General features: G+C 39.1%; 1 protein-coding gene and 1 pseudogene across 6 annotated transcripts in view; both read left to right on the forward strand.

The window, feature by feature from the left end:
* The window catches only part of LOC136559279 (dynein axonemal heavy chain 11-like), a 58,371-nt gene that overhangs the window by 19,671 nt on the left and 21,526 nt on the right, over positions 1-17,174 (forward strand). For 2 of the 6 annotated variants that reach the window (XM_066554401.1, XM_066554367.1), the window contains exons 9-13: positions 4,318-4,516; positions 10,827-10,956; positions 13,617-13,740; positions 14,355-14,426; positions 16,078-16,266. In XM_066554401.1, the coding sequence (XP_066410498.1) occupies positions 10,934-10,956; positions 13,617-13,740; positions 14,355-14,426; positions 16,078-16,215 (357 nt within the window). In that variant the 5' untranslated portion in view covers positions 4,318-4,516; positions 10,827-10,933 and the 3' untranslated portion in view covers positions 16,216-16,266. Of the gene's footprint in view, positions 1-4,317; positions 4,517-10,826; positions 10,957-12,407; positions 13,741-14,354; positions 14,681-16,077; positions 16,267-17,174 lie in introns of those variants that run through there. The other 4 variants (XM_066554357.1, XM_066554393.1, XM_066554377.1 and 1 more) reach the window with 4 other exon arrangements.
* Positions 5,851-8,020, forward strand: LOC136554063 (dynein axonemal heavy chain 11-like; annotated as a pseudogene).

Here is a 17,174-nt window from a genome sequence, read left to right on the forward strand (position 1 = left end):
AGCCTGTTTATTAGAGAACTTGCTGATCTGTGAACCACATCAGAAGAGTACCTCTCCTCTTCCTTCTTTGCAAGATGGTTCTTATGTTGCATTCCTGGATATTCTGCAACACCAGCTCTTGGTTTCTGAATGAAGCCTGCAAAAGAAATTCTCAGCCTTGGAGAACTTCAAATGAATAAATTTATATTTTTCTCAAAACCAGATCACAATAGGGTGAACTAAAGGTACTTGCTATCTCTGAAAAGCAGACTTCATGCTTAAGTGCCTTAGCACATATTTAGAAGCCTAACAAATTTTGGGTGTTCATATTTGGATACATTTTTATTTTCAATTTTGGAACTGCAAAACTGCTCAGTTGTTTCTAATGCGCTTTAGACTGTGCCTGTATGTTCAAAATTGCTTCAAAAAGCTCGGATTTTTGTTAAAATATTTCAAGATATTTGCTTTGAGAAGGAGGAGAAAAGGAAAAAAATAATAAAACAATTTAAGAAAATACCAGTTGTAGTACATAGCTTTATGTAAGCATGACAGCCACAAGACAAAAAATAAGTAAAATTTGGGTGCAACAAATTAGCAATGTGTGCAAAAATTATTCAAGATGCAAATACTTAGATTTTTTTGGAGCAGATAAACCAAGGCATAAAAGTAAACAGGTACCAACTCTATGTGGTGTTGGGTTTTGGCCTTCACCTGCTATAAAAGAAACTGTGCATTGAATAGGTTTGGTATGGATGGCCATTAATATTTGCATTTTTACCTGTATGTGTCCTATCCTGCTTCCCCAGCATGTCTCTTTTGGAAATCACTGTCTAGGAGCATTACCTATAGCAGATCAATGTTATTTTGGCTCATAGGAGAGAAGACAGAGGAATAAATTCATTGTTCATAAGGCTCCTCTTTGCATTTGCACGAGGTGTTACCCTTGCTGAACTCCTTTGCACAGTCACAAAGAGGTAGTCATGTCTCTTCAGCTGCAAGATTAGGTTATTAAGAGTATTTTTAAGCTTTCTTGAAGTTTGATTTATGTGCAAATATAGCTTGTATGAACAAGTTTCCATTCTTATGAGGCATGACTATTATTCATGAAACAGCAAGAAAATTCGCTCCGTTTCTCCACAGGGAGAAGCTTTCCTTGCCTTCAACAATCTTGTCAGCTGTGCAGCTTCAAGGCAGTGCTTTTCCCACTGAACTAGTTTGGCCAACTTGCACAGTTTGCCTACTGAGATTGCCTGGTAACAGCTCTGTTCTGCACTTGTTTTCACCTGATTTATTCAGCTTCGTTCTCTGCATTACTTGTTGGGGTTTGCAAGTCAGTTCCAGAAGCCTTTAATTTTAAGCAGCAGGAGCTGAATGAAAGCTTCTCTGGAAAATGTGTTTATCCCTTTTTCTTCCCACTGAAAAATATTGTTTCCCTGTACTTTCCTGTCCAAAAATTTATCACTTATTTCATTTTTGCTGAGCTGATCCAAAACATCTCGCTACAGGAAGCTATCCCACCATTCTGCCATGTAGAGTTATGGTCTGTTTTGGAGAACATCTGCCCTGAAAGGGCAAAAAAATGCTTTAATTTTGTGTTGCATTAAAGTGTCCCGTAAGAAAAGATGTTGCATAAACTCTCAAGCCATTTCATTATATGAAGTCATGTTCCTGTATTCAAAATTTCTCACCTTCATGAGTTCCTCTCTTTGAAAGACCTAGGCATTGTTACCTAAGGCAGAACATACACAAGGGAATAGCAGATCTTTGTGTCAATCATTCAAATTTGACAGATCAGACAAGATGTTACACACATCCCAGTCTTCTCATAGCTGAGTGCTTACATTACCTCCTGGAATTTATTTGGTTTTGTATTTGCTTTGGCTAAATATAGTTTACAGTCAAGGCATATACAGGTTTTTAAAGCTTTTTAAATCCTTTTTGAATCCCTTAATCTCCTTTATTTCAGAATCTATGAGGATTTCAACAGGAAAAAAACCCAAAAAAACTAGTGGGGAACAATCTCATTTTAATTTACTTTGTTCTTAAATATCAGGGAACTGGGACTTGCATGAAAGATGCTGTGTCTGTTTCTGGGTAGAGTGGTGCTTTAGTTCCATCTGTTCTATCTGCTGCAGGTGAGGGAATAGGACATTATGAAGAAAACATTGCCAAAAATAGAACTTGTCTTTCGAAATTTCTTTGGTGACTATTTTTTTTATATTCCTTCTATCATGGACTTCCATTATTCATGCCTATTTTGCTGCATTCTTCATAATCCAGAATTAAACTCTAAACATTTTACTGAAAAAAAATTAAGTCATTCTACTGGGTTCCCCACCTCTCTGTTTATCATTGTTGCTTATACTCTTGAACAGTGCGAGAGCAATAACAAAACATTTCTTTTTCCCAAATCTGTAATTAACAGAAAACCTACAACAGCTGCAGTAATAAAACCCACCAAGTCATTATGTAGGTTTTGCCTTTCATAGGTGATAATCACTGAAATTGGTTATTTATTGCTTCTGTGAATTGAGAACTCCTAAAGGAAATGTTTTAATCCAGAACTCTAAAACTTGTTATATTTCCTCATAGATGCTCTGAAACATAGCCTGACTCCCTTAGCAAAGGTTTTTATTCTGATAAAGCAAACTGAAGAATGTGTCTTTTGTCAGATCTCTTGTTTCTCCAGTGTGTGTGTGTGTCTTGAAAGCAAAGCAAAATTGTGTTCTCCATGTCAATCTCTACAGTTTTGTTCCCTCCAGCTGCAGTCAGTTTTGAAGGCTGTGGAGAGACTGTGTTGCAGAACTGGACAGTGAATACACGTCCACCTGAGAGAGGCTGTATAATCTGAAGGTCATATGGCTTAATTATTGTAGTATTATATGAGCATAAGCCTGGAAAACCCATCTCTAGCAGTTTGCATGGCAGTATTGTACAATATATGTGTCTGATGTTGAGTTTTGTAGAATCATGGGTTTCCCAGCACTAGACGTAGTAGTTTCCTTAAGGAATTTGCTTAAAATATATCATAAGCAGCTCTCTTTTCTTCCTTCTCCCTGGTGAAATGCAGAAGGGTCTCAGCACACCATTATGTTTAGCCTATGTTTTGTAGCTAAGGGCATGTCAGAAGCAGGCAAGGAAGGGTCTTAAGAGCTGAAATCTGTGTTCCTGGCTCTGGAAATGCCCTGTGATAGCCTAGAAACAAAGCAATGTTAAAATTTCTACAGAAAGTACTTGCTTTATTCATGTCCTGATGTTACTTTCATAAATCGCATTTTAAGTGTTTAGTGTCTATGTTAATGCAATCACGTTGAAAATTGAGTTAGCAAATGCCAATTTGAATTTTATGAAGAGTTCATGTTATAAATGTTCCATGTTATAAATGTTCCATTGGTCCTTTTTTAAACAGAGTTTTATTACTAATATTTGAATCTCCTTTCTTGGCAGAGAACATTCAAAACCATTGCTGTACAGAAAATACTGGTTTTAGGCTTGTGTGGCAAGCGAATCTTGAAAACTGACACACTGTTCACTGGGCAAGTCAATGACAAAGAGTTGTGTCACTGGGTCACACCAGACTAGACACATGGCACACACTGTAGTCTACAAGTTATTTTCAATTTTTTTTTGTGCTATGCCACAGAAATAGGAAGGTGAACTTCATGTTGCCTCCCTGCTGGGCCTCAAAGTGGCACAGAGTATAGGACAGTGATCCCTTATCACTGAAGATAAGGGATCAGGAAATGGCAGCTCTTCAGTAATGAATTTCAGCAAATAAAAGGTGAACCTAGGATAACTCATTCTTTCATCCAACAAATAATTAATTTGGAATGAAACATTTAATAAATTACCTTAAAAATCTTTATTTTTGTTGTTTCAGTTGCCAGCCATTTCCTCTACTCTAGTCTATCCATTTGTAATAAATACACGTCCCTGCTTAGTGTTTTAGGCTATATATTTAAGGAAATTATAGTAAAACTAACAACTATTTCATTGGCATTTGTTTGAAAATTTTCCTAAGTTTCTGGTAAGCTATGATGATAGACATTTATGCCTAAGCCACAGACTCTTCAGTACAGCAGTGAATAATCTCCCAGTGTCTGCTGTATATACAAATGAAACTACAAAAATTAAGAAATACTCTGTGTATTTGTCTTATACTTTTGGTGTGTTCAATCATCCTCATTTTGTTTCTTAAGTTGCAGGTACATAAAGTTTGGCTTGTGTGCGTTTGCTATGCTGCTACGATCATACAGTACACATTGTTTGCAATCTGAGATACCTATGAAGTTTTAATTTAGTGAGATCCCCGTTCTTGTGCCTTTTATTCTTTCCCAGACGCACCAAGATTGAAGACAAAAAATGTGAATTCAAAAAGAATTTTCATCTCATCCTTCACACTAAACTGGCTAACCCTCACTTACAAGCCACAACTGCGGGCTCAGACCAAGTTCATTAATTTCACTGCCAGCAGGGACAGGCTGGAAGACCAGCTGTTGGCCGAGGTTGTTAATGCAAGACTCACAAAAAACATAAGGTAAGGACTATATTTTGATTTGTCTCTTGCCTGCTCTGAAATTTTAAGTCGAGAATTAATATGTCTGTTTTAATCCACTGTACTGTAAATGTTAGAAGCCCATATTAGAAAGATTTTAGGAGTCTGGAAAGTGTAGAAGGTTCTTTCACTGATTCGTTCAAATCTGCACTCCCAAAGGGCTTGTCTTGACCTAAAGCTCTGCTAGAAATTAAATTCATTGTGATATTATTCCCACACTTCTCTCTACTGCTTGGTTTGCTCTGTGCATTGCATTTAATTTACAGAGGAGTTTTAAAGCCCTCTGCAGTGCTTTGTGCTTCAGTGATCTTGAGCCAATAAGTGTAAATAAAATTCCATGCCAGTCTGTACAAGGATATAATGGCACTGTTAGGAGCTAGGGCATTTGGTTAATAAATCACAATTTATTCCTGCAGGGATGCAGTTCAGTGGCTGCTGCAGTCATACGAATATATAGCATGAGGAGAAATGCTTTTATGTGGCTAGAGGAAGGACTTTGGACAGGATGTAATCTATGAGATAAAACATGAAAAGAAAATACTTAGGGGTGTGAAATTAATAGCAAGAATACCTCCTACTTCTCTAGTGTGTCTTTCCAGTTATCTCATGTAGTTAACTAACTTTGTCCACAAAGATTTGCTCCACCTGTTTGAGGTACCCCCCTTCCTGCTTCATACAAGGGCAAACTGGGTCAGGGAGTTTAATCACCCTTTGAAGAATGAAAGCCATATACTTGGGAATGAGATCTGAAAACAGCTGTCCATTTACCTCTGCATCTGCACATTGTTCCACCTGGGACTGCATGCTTACAAGGCCTGTGTCACCCAGGGTTTTGGTGTGAGTCAGAGTCTGGCTGAGAGCTCCCCACAAGACTAGTCAGGCTCTTGCACAGTCAGAAGGTCAGTCCAGCAGAGCAGACTATGACAATATTTTCCCACTCTGCTGCCAAAGTGAGGTTCTTCAGCCTTGTGCTATTCTCTGGTTTTCTTAGCTGCCACATAGATTACAAGTTGCCCTCCCTGACAAGATCACAGTCCTTTTGTGTAGCGTCAGGAGGAAGGGCACTAGGAGAGGGATAAAGTTCTGGTGCATGACGACCTAAACATTCTCACTTTGGGTGTGCAGAACTTCAGATCTAGTACACTGGGACAGAAAGCAAACTGGCCTTTCAGAAATTAAATCAAATCAACTGATGTAATTAAACAGAAAATATAACTCACAGCTCTATAGAACATTATTTCTTGCTGTGGTTGTTTAAATACAATGTTTTTGTTTGCTCTGCTCGTCAGTGCTCACCAAGAAGCCAGAAGGGTTTCATGACTGAGCTTAGGGAGCTGGAGGATGACATGCTGCTCAGCCTGTCAGCTGCCCAGGGCAGTCTCCTAGACCACAGTGAACTTATAAAGAAAATCAAATCAGCAAAGTCAACTGCAGCAGAAATACAACACAAGGCAGTAACAATTGAACTGTTTCTAAAAACTTAAAGTCACCTGTAAAATGTCTATTCTTATTATTCTATTAATATTATTTTAAGTGTAGCATTTCTATGAGCTAGAATAGGAATAGTCAAATTGCTGCTTTTCCAGAAAGGGCTGTCCTCCCCATATTCATATTTTCATATCTATAATATGTAGTTGTCACATGTTTGACTTTTATTTTTTAGGTGTTTGAATTAGTACTCACAAAATTAATAAATACCAACATGAAATTTCAACAAATGTATTAATATATGACTGCCATGTTTTCCCAGGCAAACAGGCATATTTCTGCAGAGGACAGTTATTCCCTAATGCTTCTCTAAGATAAGAACTTTACTTACTTCAAATATTTGCTACTGCCTGAAATAAAGTCAGTTTTCTAGAGTATATCCATATTCTTTTCCATATGGATAGGAATATTTTGGTAATTGTGCAGGATAATTATGAGACATTAAAAATAAACAGGACAGCTGTCACCATTCAGGTAGCTGAAGCCAAAGAAAATAAAGCTCAGGGTGACAGGAAAAGAGAGCATTACAGACTGACAGCTGGAAGAGCATCCGCTCCTTACTCCGGGAGTGTCAGCCTGGGCAGCATCAACCCCATCTACCAGCTTCCACTGAAGGTAAAAATGTCTCTCAGCTTTTTTTTTTCCAAGTGCAAGAAACTGAATTCTGCCTCCAGCAGTGATGCCTGATACATTAGTTATTGCTCGTACCAGATGTTTACATTGGCAGGGTTGCGTGTCGGAGTGAAGAGAACACGATGTGATCTCCTGCTGGTCGGTACCACAGTGAGTCCCCATGGGTCTCTTTGTCGGCTGCCTCCATTCTGACAGTGCTTTCTGACTGTGCTTGCAAAAGTTTACCTTCCTTCTGTTAAGCCATCCCACAGGGCCAGGAAGGAAGACTTTGGAGGAATTCTGTGTAAACAACTCCCCGTTGTAAACCTACCAAGTGATCAAATGCAGTGAGTAAGGGAGATCACCCACTCTAAAATTACCAGCTTGTTCAAGTGAGAGAGTCTCCATGCTGAGATAAATAAGGAAGCAGGAGAGTATTGCTGTTTGCAGCCCTCACCCCTGGTTTGCTGAAAATTTCCTTTAAAAGCCTCTTTTCAGCCTCTTGCATTTTACACTGCTTGGGTCAGCTCTTTATAGGAGCCTACAGTAGGAAACCAATTATCTTATGGGTAGTAAAGCAAAAAAAGCAAAATTCAAATAGATAAAAATAATCATACTAACTCTCAGGCCTTCAATGCGTCTTCCACAAAGCAATAAAACAAGCTGAAAAATCAGGAGATATTCAGTGTTGTATCTCTAACCTAAAAAAAGCTGTCACATATTGGACCTTTCTTTTCACAAGCCAAGGATTTTTGAAAATTATAAGCTCATTTTCCTGGCCCAAATGGCTTTTCAGGTGAGGAGAAATTTTCATATTGGTGATGATGACATTAACTGGATTTACTGTTTCTCCTCTGGAAGCTCATGACTGTGCCCAAACCCTGTGGTTGTGTAGTTTCTTATACAGAGTGACTGCTACTTCAGTATCAACAAAAATTGCAGAAGTTCCAGAGATGCTATAATGTAATTATTTTCATTTAAATGCTGCAATATCTTCATAAAGCTAGGTTCAGGATAAACAGCATGATTTAGCTGCTTGCATTTTGATAATTAGGATTGAAATTGATCTGCTATATAAGTAAGAAGTAAATAATACATATCCAAATAACATTCGAGCCATTGCTTTTCCTTTTTATTTTAGTAACTGTATGCCCTAGAAAAAGTCAGGGCTCAGGTGTACTGGGAGTCAGAGGTGTCTCTGAAGCAACTCTGATGACCTTTTTCAATTTTGTGTGCTGTCATGGTTCTTCTAAGTAGTAAAGAGATAGGACTCCTTGAACTGGATTTCCTTTTTCAGTTCAGAGTTGAACACAAAAGAATCCTGTTGACATTTTAACTACACAGCCATGGTGTATCATTAGAGTAGTTTGGGAAAATTGCTTTTGAGTTCTATATCTTTTCTGTTATTATTTCTGGACACGTGCCTCACCTAAACACTTTCAGATAAAGTCATACATTCTCTCATAATTTTTTTAGTAGCAATAGTGGTGTTTTCAAAGTGGAGTTTTCTTCACTGTTTGAGTGCCTTTTCCCTTAAACATCATATACTGTATCTTGTGAGGAAATTCTGTTCTACCATGATTTGTCCACTCCCCTAAAACTAGAATTTTAACTCCCTGCCACTCCTTACTTTAGTAAATGTCCCATAGAGGGCTTCCAGTTTGTCGTATCTAGATGTTTAACAGTAAGCAGACAATGGCAATACCAACCAAAGTAAACTCTTACCAATACTATTTTTATGTATGCGTGGTTGTGCATATATATTTAGTGTTTTATTTATGTAATTGTGTATTATTTATGTAATTTAGTATTTTAAGGCAAGTCCTGAGTTCCTTGGTTGCACTAGGGGTTTTTACATACTCAAAAATTATCAGTGTGATCCTGTCTCAGTCATCATGCAAAAGGTACAACATCTGTATTTGGCATGCTTCCAGGCTATGGCAGTGATGGATGTGTTCAGAGGGGTAGATAAAGATATTTAAAGATCCACCAAGAAATGGAAGAAGTGAGTGGACTCGACATATCCAGAAAAGGAGAAAAAAAGCTCTTTTCAGAAACTAGTTATACTGTCCAGGGCAGAATGTTGTATTGCTCTGAGGTAGGAAATCTGAGGGTTCATTTTTCAGGGCAAGTGCGTGTGAGAGTAATGCCTTGCATGACAAATTCAGATCTTGAGAAGCAAGTAAATAGCTTCTAGAACTGGGTGGTCAACCAGAATTTGAGATCCATTACTGTGTTCCTTCACAGCCTGTTCTCCTGATGAAAAGTTTATGAAAAGGTAGTGTGGTAAAACACGAGTCACAGCATATTTGGAGAGCTGTGATTCTGATTTCTTTTAGATTGAATATAGATGCCTGAGGAGAACAGTCATTGATAAACAGACATACAGTAAGCTATCCTCTTAACAACTATAATTGTATTTTTCAGTGTTAGTTCTCATTATGGTATTACAGCTGGTAGATAACCCCACAGGATGACAATTTTTCAGGGTCTCCCTTTTGAAAGTTCTATGATACCAAGAAGGACTCTGTATGTCTTCAGCTGTGAATACTGACACATTTGTTTTCCAGTTGTGCTGGTTTTGTCTTTCAGTCCCAAGTGATGGTCCTATGGGCCTGTTGCTCCACATCCCACAGTCACCATTTTTACATGACTTCTGAGAAGGCAAGCTTAGTCTTAGGTACTTATTTTGCCCAACTGCCCCAGTTTATGTGACAGTATTGCTTGCATGTAATGAGGTCCTTTTTATTCAGAAGTTTCTCTCTTTTGTCATATGGTCACTATCCTGCAGGGAAATAGGAAAAATCATCTTCTCTCTTGCTTCCCCACCTGCTTCCCTTCTTGCCTTCAGTTCTCTCTCCTGATGATTTCTCTGATGAAATGACCATCAGTCTCAGATACACTCAAGTCTGAGAATGGTGCAGACCTGAAGTACTTATCAAGGCACACCTTTTGTGTTAGCAGATGTTTTGTCATGTATAGGAATTGTGTGGAGAAAAATCTTGTTTCAAGGTACACGAAAAGCACAATGACAGAATTAGCAAAATGCTAAGAAGAGAGCAGTCCAGCCACTCCTGTGTTTTTCATCCTGTCATCAGGACTAAGCCCACTTGAAGATCATGAGACCCTACATAAGCCTCTTATTTGCTTCTGGTTCAAGGACCACTTAATTGTCTCCCATTAAAGAAAGAACAATTGAGCTCGAAAGTGAAATGGGGGCATGCAGGGCTATAAATGTGTATAAACTGGTGTATGGTTATATGCTTGTGTGTATGTGCTTATAGAATGTATGTGTAGTTATATTTTCTTTACTGAACAGAACAAAGCCTTGTGGATTCATCTGTCACTGGGATGGGATATGCATTACTGTAGGGAAATTGGGCACAGTTTGTTTTCAGCAGAAGATTCAAGTTCCGAAGTTTTTTCCACCCCCACCATATTCATGGGAATGGGGAGGATGAAAAGTGTAAGGCCATAAGCACTACAGTATGAAGAAATTTTTAAAGCATTCCTCTGCTTGGCATAATGCAGGTTTCCTTTGTACTGTTTTCTAGCTTTTGACTAGATGAGGGCCAGAGGGCAATTTTCTCCATGCTCATGTAATCTTGTGCCCCCTGTGACTAAATAATGGTCATTATACAAACTATATTCAATTGTATAGGGCTCTGTGGCTTTATACGTAGGATTACTATTCCCCACAGACAATAGTGAGAATACCAGGTTAATACAGCTGTGACCTCACTGTGCTCAATTTAAGCTCAGGCCCCACAAGGTGAGAGGCTTGTGCATTTACCCACTGAACCAATCAGTTAAAAAACTGATGTGATATCTACCACATGTTGCTCCCTTTTTCATGAGGGAATTGCTCTGTACCCCCCATAAGAGTTTCTAAAGCTCAGTAACAATGCTGAGCATCTATCAAAATGTCAAAAGGTTCATTATCTTAAAACCAAGGGAACAGATTTCTGCAGGCTTTTTCTAATACCAGCAATAAGGCCACTGTTGAGAGCTCGCAATTTTGTTTGTTGAAATTGTAAGGGTTTAGTGAAGTGCTTCAGAGGAAGTAATATGCATTGCACAAGTGATAGTGAAATTAATGGGGGCATTATCATTCTTTTTCCTTTCTGCTCTGCTAATTTTCCCATCTCCTCCCCCTCTATCACTCACCCTTCCCCAATTATTTCTATTGCAGGCAAGAAGCTTGGGTTCACTATAGAAGATTTGGAAGATTTCATAACATGTCTCTAGGACAAAAGCAGGAGATGATTGCAAAGGAGGCATTCAAGAAAGCTGCCCCACATGGCCATTGGGCTCTTTTCCAAGTGAGTGTCAAACTGCCTTTCTCCTGGGGAATACCTCCTCAACTGGGGAGATGTTCCCAGAACACAAAATACACAGTGGATTACATCAAAAGTTCTAAACATTAATAGTTCTAAGCAAATAATCTTGTTCTGTTTGCTTTTGCTTTTGGTTGTAACAGGATAAACATCGTATTAATAGGGTTTATGTCACTCTTTGCTGAACAGTGCACTCTCCCAGGAGGAGCAGGAGAGATAACACAGAAGGCCCGGGTGGGTGGGTAGGGCTGCCCTCAGGCACACCCTTCCCCCACCTAATTAAGAGCTCCTATTCCATTTAGCCAGCCATAATGGAGACTTTAATGAAATGGGTCTGGCTGTCCCTGGGGAAGCTGTATAATTAGTCCTGGAGTGCTGCTTTTCTGAGATAGCAGCCACAGCTTTGGCCAGCTTTGTATGGACCAAGAACCCGCTCTGCAGTGGACAAAGAGATCCGTGGGATGCCCTGGCAAGCCGTGGTTTCCCAGCACAGTAACAGAGTGAACAGGAGCACAGCAACCATAAATGCCACTGAAAAAAGATGCTCCCTCCCCAGTGTTTTGTGCTCAATAGCCAATGTTTGTATGTGACAAACTGTCAGCCCTGAAGCCAAATGAAAGTGCATGTTCCAGGCCTTGACATTAAGGTGGTTATGGGAATGGGATGGCTCTCTCCTCTCCTGGTTTAACCTCAGCAGCCTGCTTTGTCTGCCAACCAGGCTGCCTGCAACAAATGAAGAGATGGGTTAAAGTCAGTGTTTTCTGCCAGATGAAACAAAACCACCATGGGATTAATGAGGGGCCCTGGTGTGCTAGGCACTGTGGGAGCATGCACAAACTGCCCCCTTCGTCAGCAATGAAACTGGAAGTGTGCTTAACCATATTTCATGTAAGTGAGCTAATCGTGCCAGCCTGAAAACAACCCTGCATAGAAATGTTGTGAAGGGAAGAGTCAAGTTGGTTTTCAGGGAATGTCAGAGTTCACAGCTGCTCTGGGGGCAGTGTTGTGCCTGAAGCTTCAGGGATGGATGGGGAACTTCTGAGGAACTTCTGGTGTTACAGACCTGCTCCATTTTCCAGCCTGTTATGCCTGGCTCTTGAGGGAGGAGAGAGGCAACAATTTTGTTGTAAAGGTTTTTGATAGTGAAGGATTTTGGGAAGTCTGAAAGGAAACTTCATGAAGATGTTGGGCCAAATCCCAGATGGCTCTAAGCTAGCTAGAACTATTGGGACTTGGACGCACTCAGTGTTTCTCAAGATTTAGTCTTCTGCATTTGGGCCCAAAAACCCTGTAAGCTTATATTTCAAAAAAGTTTTGGAGCAAAAAGATGAAGTATTTTACTATGGATTTTATTGGAGGCTAGAGAGTACATAATTAAATATTAAAAAGAAAGAAACAAACCAACGTACACCTGTGATTCTGACTGACCTGGGAAATACTTTAAAAATTACTTTGGCTTCAGATCTTACAAAGGCAGTTGGCACAGTGGTTGGCAAACTGGCAGAAGAAAGACTGACTTCAGGTTTTTGTGTCAGATTGCACTCTTCTGTCGCTCATAGTTAATATCTCAAATTCAGATATCTGATACATTGAATGTTTATTTTGTTATTATATTAAGGCTTTAATCACTTCCACTTTACATTCAATGGATGCAGCCTATATGACAATTCAGGCGCTGCCAGAATGCAATCATGTCATGTGATATGAAAGTCTCCCTCTCTTTCCATTCCTCTATTCCTTTTTCCATGAGGTGAGGGACAGTTTGGGAATATTCCCCCAGCAGACCTCATAATAAAGTGATGCAGCAGTTAGGGTGTGAGTGACATGTTGTATTCTTTGGGTGTAATTCCTCCTGCACTGCATGGAGATTGCCAGCACAATCAGGAGGTTCTGGCACATCACTGAAGGGCCAAAGAAAAGCTTGTGGATGAGCTGCAATTTGAGTTGAAATATTAGTACTGTAACAAAGAAATGTGCAGGGTGGGCTGACAGTGTGTTTAAAACATCTTTAGCCCAGCCACATTTTAAACTTTTCTCGATATTCCTGTTTTTCACCAGGAGGTGCTTTGGAGGCAGATACTTTTCCATTATAACGCTCTTCTCTGACCTATCAGTGTCTTTCCACTGTCTTCATATATTTAGAACTTTAAAGACAGCTACACTCTGAAGTAGTCTAAGACATATTTCCTAAGCAGCAGGATAGCTGGAACCATTTTTCTGTCTAGCACTACTGTCTTGCTCCTGGTATGTCTTGAAAATGTTTTGTCCTAGGCCCCAGTTCTACAGAGAATTAATGAGAGTCCAGATGTCTTCTGAGCTATGCTTTTCTTTGTATGTGATAACACCCACAACCACAGATCACTTAACCCTGAGTTTATAATATTTTCATTAGCTTCAGAATCAAATTTTAGAAGCTAATGGTGAAACCTCGATACATACCAAGAAATAACAATGACTTAACTGTTACCCCATTAAGAAGTCACAATGACAATGCCTTAAGGAAAACAAAATTATTTGGTTTTGTAAAATAACCATATTGGCTGTTTTTCAATGGAATATTCATCTAAGTAGCTGAGTGGTTCAAAACCTTGGACAAACTCCTTGAGCAATACATTATGTCATCCTGATTTCTGTGTCTTTATCAGTGCTAAGCCAGCTTCGACCACAGAAGAGCACATAATTCCCCAAGGAATACTAGAAATTCAATTAAAATTACCCCCTACAGGGATGCTGGCTAATTTCCATGCTGCTCTCTATGGTTTTGACCAGGTAAAAGTAAACTAAATTTTTCCCTTTTGTTTGCTTTAGTTACTCCTTCCCCTGTGGGGTCAAGTGGTAGCATTGATGACCATTCTGTGGGAGGCCAGGACTTGAGACTGCTGTGATTCCAAACTAACCCAACAGCTGCAGGGTGCCATCCCTCAGTGCCCTGCACCACCTCTGTGTTTCCCATAAGTGTTGGGCAGGAGGAAAGGTGTGGCACTAACACAAACATTTGTACTGTTCAATATAGACATGCACAGGTATGCATGCAAAGACAGAAAAAGCATTTATTGCACCAGCTTTAGCCAGTGGTGCACTTATGGAAAAAAAAAAAAAAAAAAACAAAAAAACAACCAAAAAAAAAAAACCCAAAAAAACCATGCATGCTCTAAAGCCAGAGCTATTTCATTCAATGGTACTCACATATTTTGCTCTGCTCTAAATTTGCCTAAATGCATGGTCATGACCATTCTCCCACAGAGTGGATTTACAAACCTGGGTGTTCGGGAAATGGCTCAGTGCCCTCTGTATGGGTTCCTGCAGTCAGGCATAAAGAAAGGAATTAAAGAGTAAGGGTTATGTGCTGTTTGTTTTGTCTTCTGCTCTTTCCCTGTGTAAAGTTCTGCTTGGTGGGTGGAAAGAAGAAGGAGGAGAAAGAGGACATGAGAATGAGGAGAACAGGCACGTCACAGGTAGTGTGCAGTCTCCTTCCCTCCAGATCCCTGGTTATCCCTGCGTGCTACCCCAGGAACTTGCAGAAAGATCTTCAAGCCCAGTGTGAGTCAGCTTCCCTGCAGCAGTGGCAGTGCTGGAGCAGTCAGCTTGTACTCATCAGCAAAGCAGACCATGATGAAGGCAGCCCTAACTGCACACTTTTGCCTTCCAGCAGGGTATTCTCATGGAGCTGCTGGAGCACAGCACACATGAGAGCTGGGATGTGAAAAGGGTAAGAGCTCCTTTAGAAAGGAATACTAACCAATGCCAGGGAAAAATAAAAGAAAAAAAAGGGGAAAAAAAAAAAGTTGGGTCAGAGCTACAAATGGATTGATTTTGATGGTGTGGGATGATATTTGTGAGAAAGGAAGGATAACTGCTATTTTGTGGCTGAGCAGCTGACTATTAATAGAGCATTTTGTTCTTTTTTCGATTTTTTTATAACTTACTGTTATAATACTTTTAATGGAATGCTGAAAAATTTAGACTAAGTTTTAAATAAAAGTAGTTCATATACATTGTTATCCTGTTTCAGTCTGTTTAGTGAAAGAATATATATGTATATATTTGAATTAATCAATTTCTAAGCTTTATACTTAAGAGAACTCTCTTTTCTCACCCACTGTTCTGAGCAATAGGTGTTTGTGGCTTACCACAAATTCCTGTGCAGACACTGTCTTTACTATATTTCTGGTTAAGGTGTTTTTTGTTTTTAATTATAATAAAAAAATCAAAGTATGCCTAATCCAGATGGAATATATTTCATGGGTTTGTGGTTTTATTCGGGGTAGAAACTTGTGTTGTATTTTTTCATGGTTGAACTCAACATTCTGATTTAAGGAGATTTTTTTGTCAGACATAAAATCCTTCACCTTTGCCCAGATTCTGCTACATGTTGCTCAGCTCAGCATGATCTATTTCCTTTTGAAAGACAAGAGTTGATCCCTCTGATGTACCCTCCACACATCATTATTTTCAAGGGTAACAAAATTAATTTTATGTTTATTACTTCTTAAACTAAAGGATAAAATATAGAAAAATGTCAGAGACATAAGGATTAATTTCTGCCAGTTTTAACAGCAAATGCCAAATAACTTAAAAACCAGATGAATCCCTGTGCTGAATATCATCTTGCTGAAATTCTCTATTAACACTATAAATATGGAGGCAAAATGAAAAATATTAAACTTCAACTTCAAACATGACTCTTTGATAAATGGTGTAAAATTTCAAGGAGTTGTAAGGCTTTTTGATAAATGTTAAACTAGTAAATTTTCTGCTTTGGATAAAGTCTGTGGATGACTTAGCTAAGAAGCTATAGTGGTTATCTGAGTAACATTTATAGACTTCTAGGTAAAGACTCTGTTTTTGTTGGTTTCAGTAGCAAACCAAACAGTTCTCCTTTCCTAAGGGTCATTTGGGAACTAAAATGTCACTATTAACAATTTTGCATCTGGGAATTACTGAAAAAAATACTGCCTAATAGCCTCTGATTCTTTAGAAACCTGTTTCTCACTCTGCTTCCAGCTCCAGCCTTGTGAGTGCTCCCTTTGGGCAGCCGAGGCTGGCACAGCTCTCAGCAACACTCCTTGCTGCTAGTGCAGAAGCTACTCCCTTTGTCTCTGACAGGGGACCCTTGAACTGCATGCCAGAGAAGGGGAGTTTAAAAGCATCTGTTTTCCTCTGTGCGATTTTCACACTTCTGTTCCTGGGAGACTGAGGTTTGGCCCTCAGGGCTGGAATGGAAGGCTCCAGATCAGCACCTGAGAGCTCCGTCTGCATTGCGTCCTCAGCAACTGCTCAGAGACCCACAAGAAGGTAGGAAGTGGTCAGGTAACCACATACCAAGGTAATTTCCACTCAATCACATATTTATACTGAATAGGGGGCACGCAGTTCTTTCCCTGAAGCTGTTATTTAAGTAGCTGGCATTATGTGATGCTGTTGGTGAGTATGAAATAAACCATATCAAAGGGGGGTTGTGGGTTTTTTTCTGGCAGTGGATGCTTGAACTTTGCAATATAGGTAAAACCAGTTCCACATCAGTAGCTAAGGGGAAAAAAATGCCCTTCATTATGTTAACAAAAACAGGGGTTTACATGTGCATATATGCCAAATTCATTAGGCAGGTAATGAAGCATTTGCACAAATGTAATTACAAACAGCAATTCTGACAGTTCATAACACTGCATTAATAATCACTACAATTAGTTCTGATGATGGAAGCAATTTACAGCACGTCACATGTATAAATAATGGTGCATTTCCTGAATGTGTCATTATTATGTATTAAGGATGCCACCTTGTTCTGACTTTCTCTGTAATGTTCCCCTTGAGTCAAAGTTAAGGATACGAGAGTGATTTTTTTTTCTGAGCTACAGCATATTTCAGACTTGTATAGTTTAAATACCAAGTTGAGGTCATTTGTGTAAGTTCTGCATGTGAAAATGTGAAATGTCTAAATAAAAGGCAGTAATTATTTGTTACTGAATGATATAGAATATTATTGAATAGATCCTCCCATTTGAGTAATTTAAATACATTTCAGAGATATTTATAAAGAAATAAAAGAGACAGAAAGGTCTCCCCTTGATGATATGGTTTTCTCCATATCTCCCAGCTTGTATTTACTCTGAGAAATTAATTTTGTTTTTGTCTTCATACCCCTACTAGCCTTTATTTAGTTAGTAGGACATCAAGCTGTTTTTCCTCTTTGTGGTACTTGG

Source organism: Molothrus aeneus, chromosome 1 (genome assembly GCF_037042795.1).
Source record: "Molothrus aeneus isolate 106 chromosome 1, BPBGC_Maene_1.0, whole genome shotgun sequence".
NCBI classification, from domain to species: domain Eukaryota; kingdom Metazoa; phylum Chordata; class Aves; order Passeriformes; family Icteridae; genus Molothrus; species Molothrus aeneus.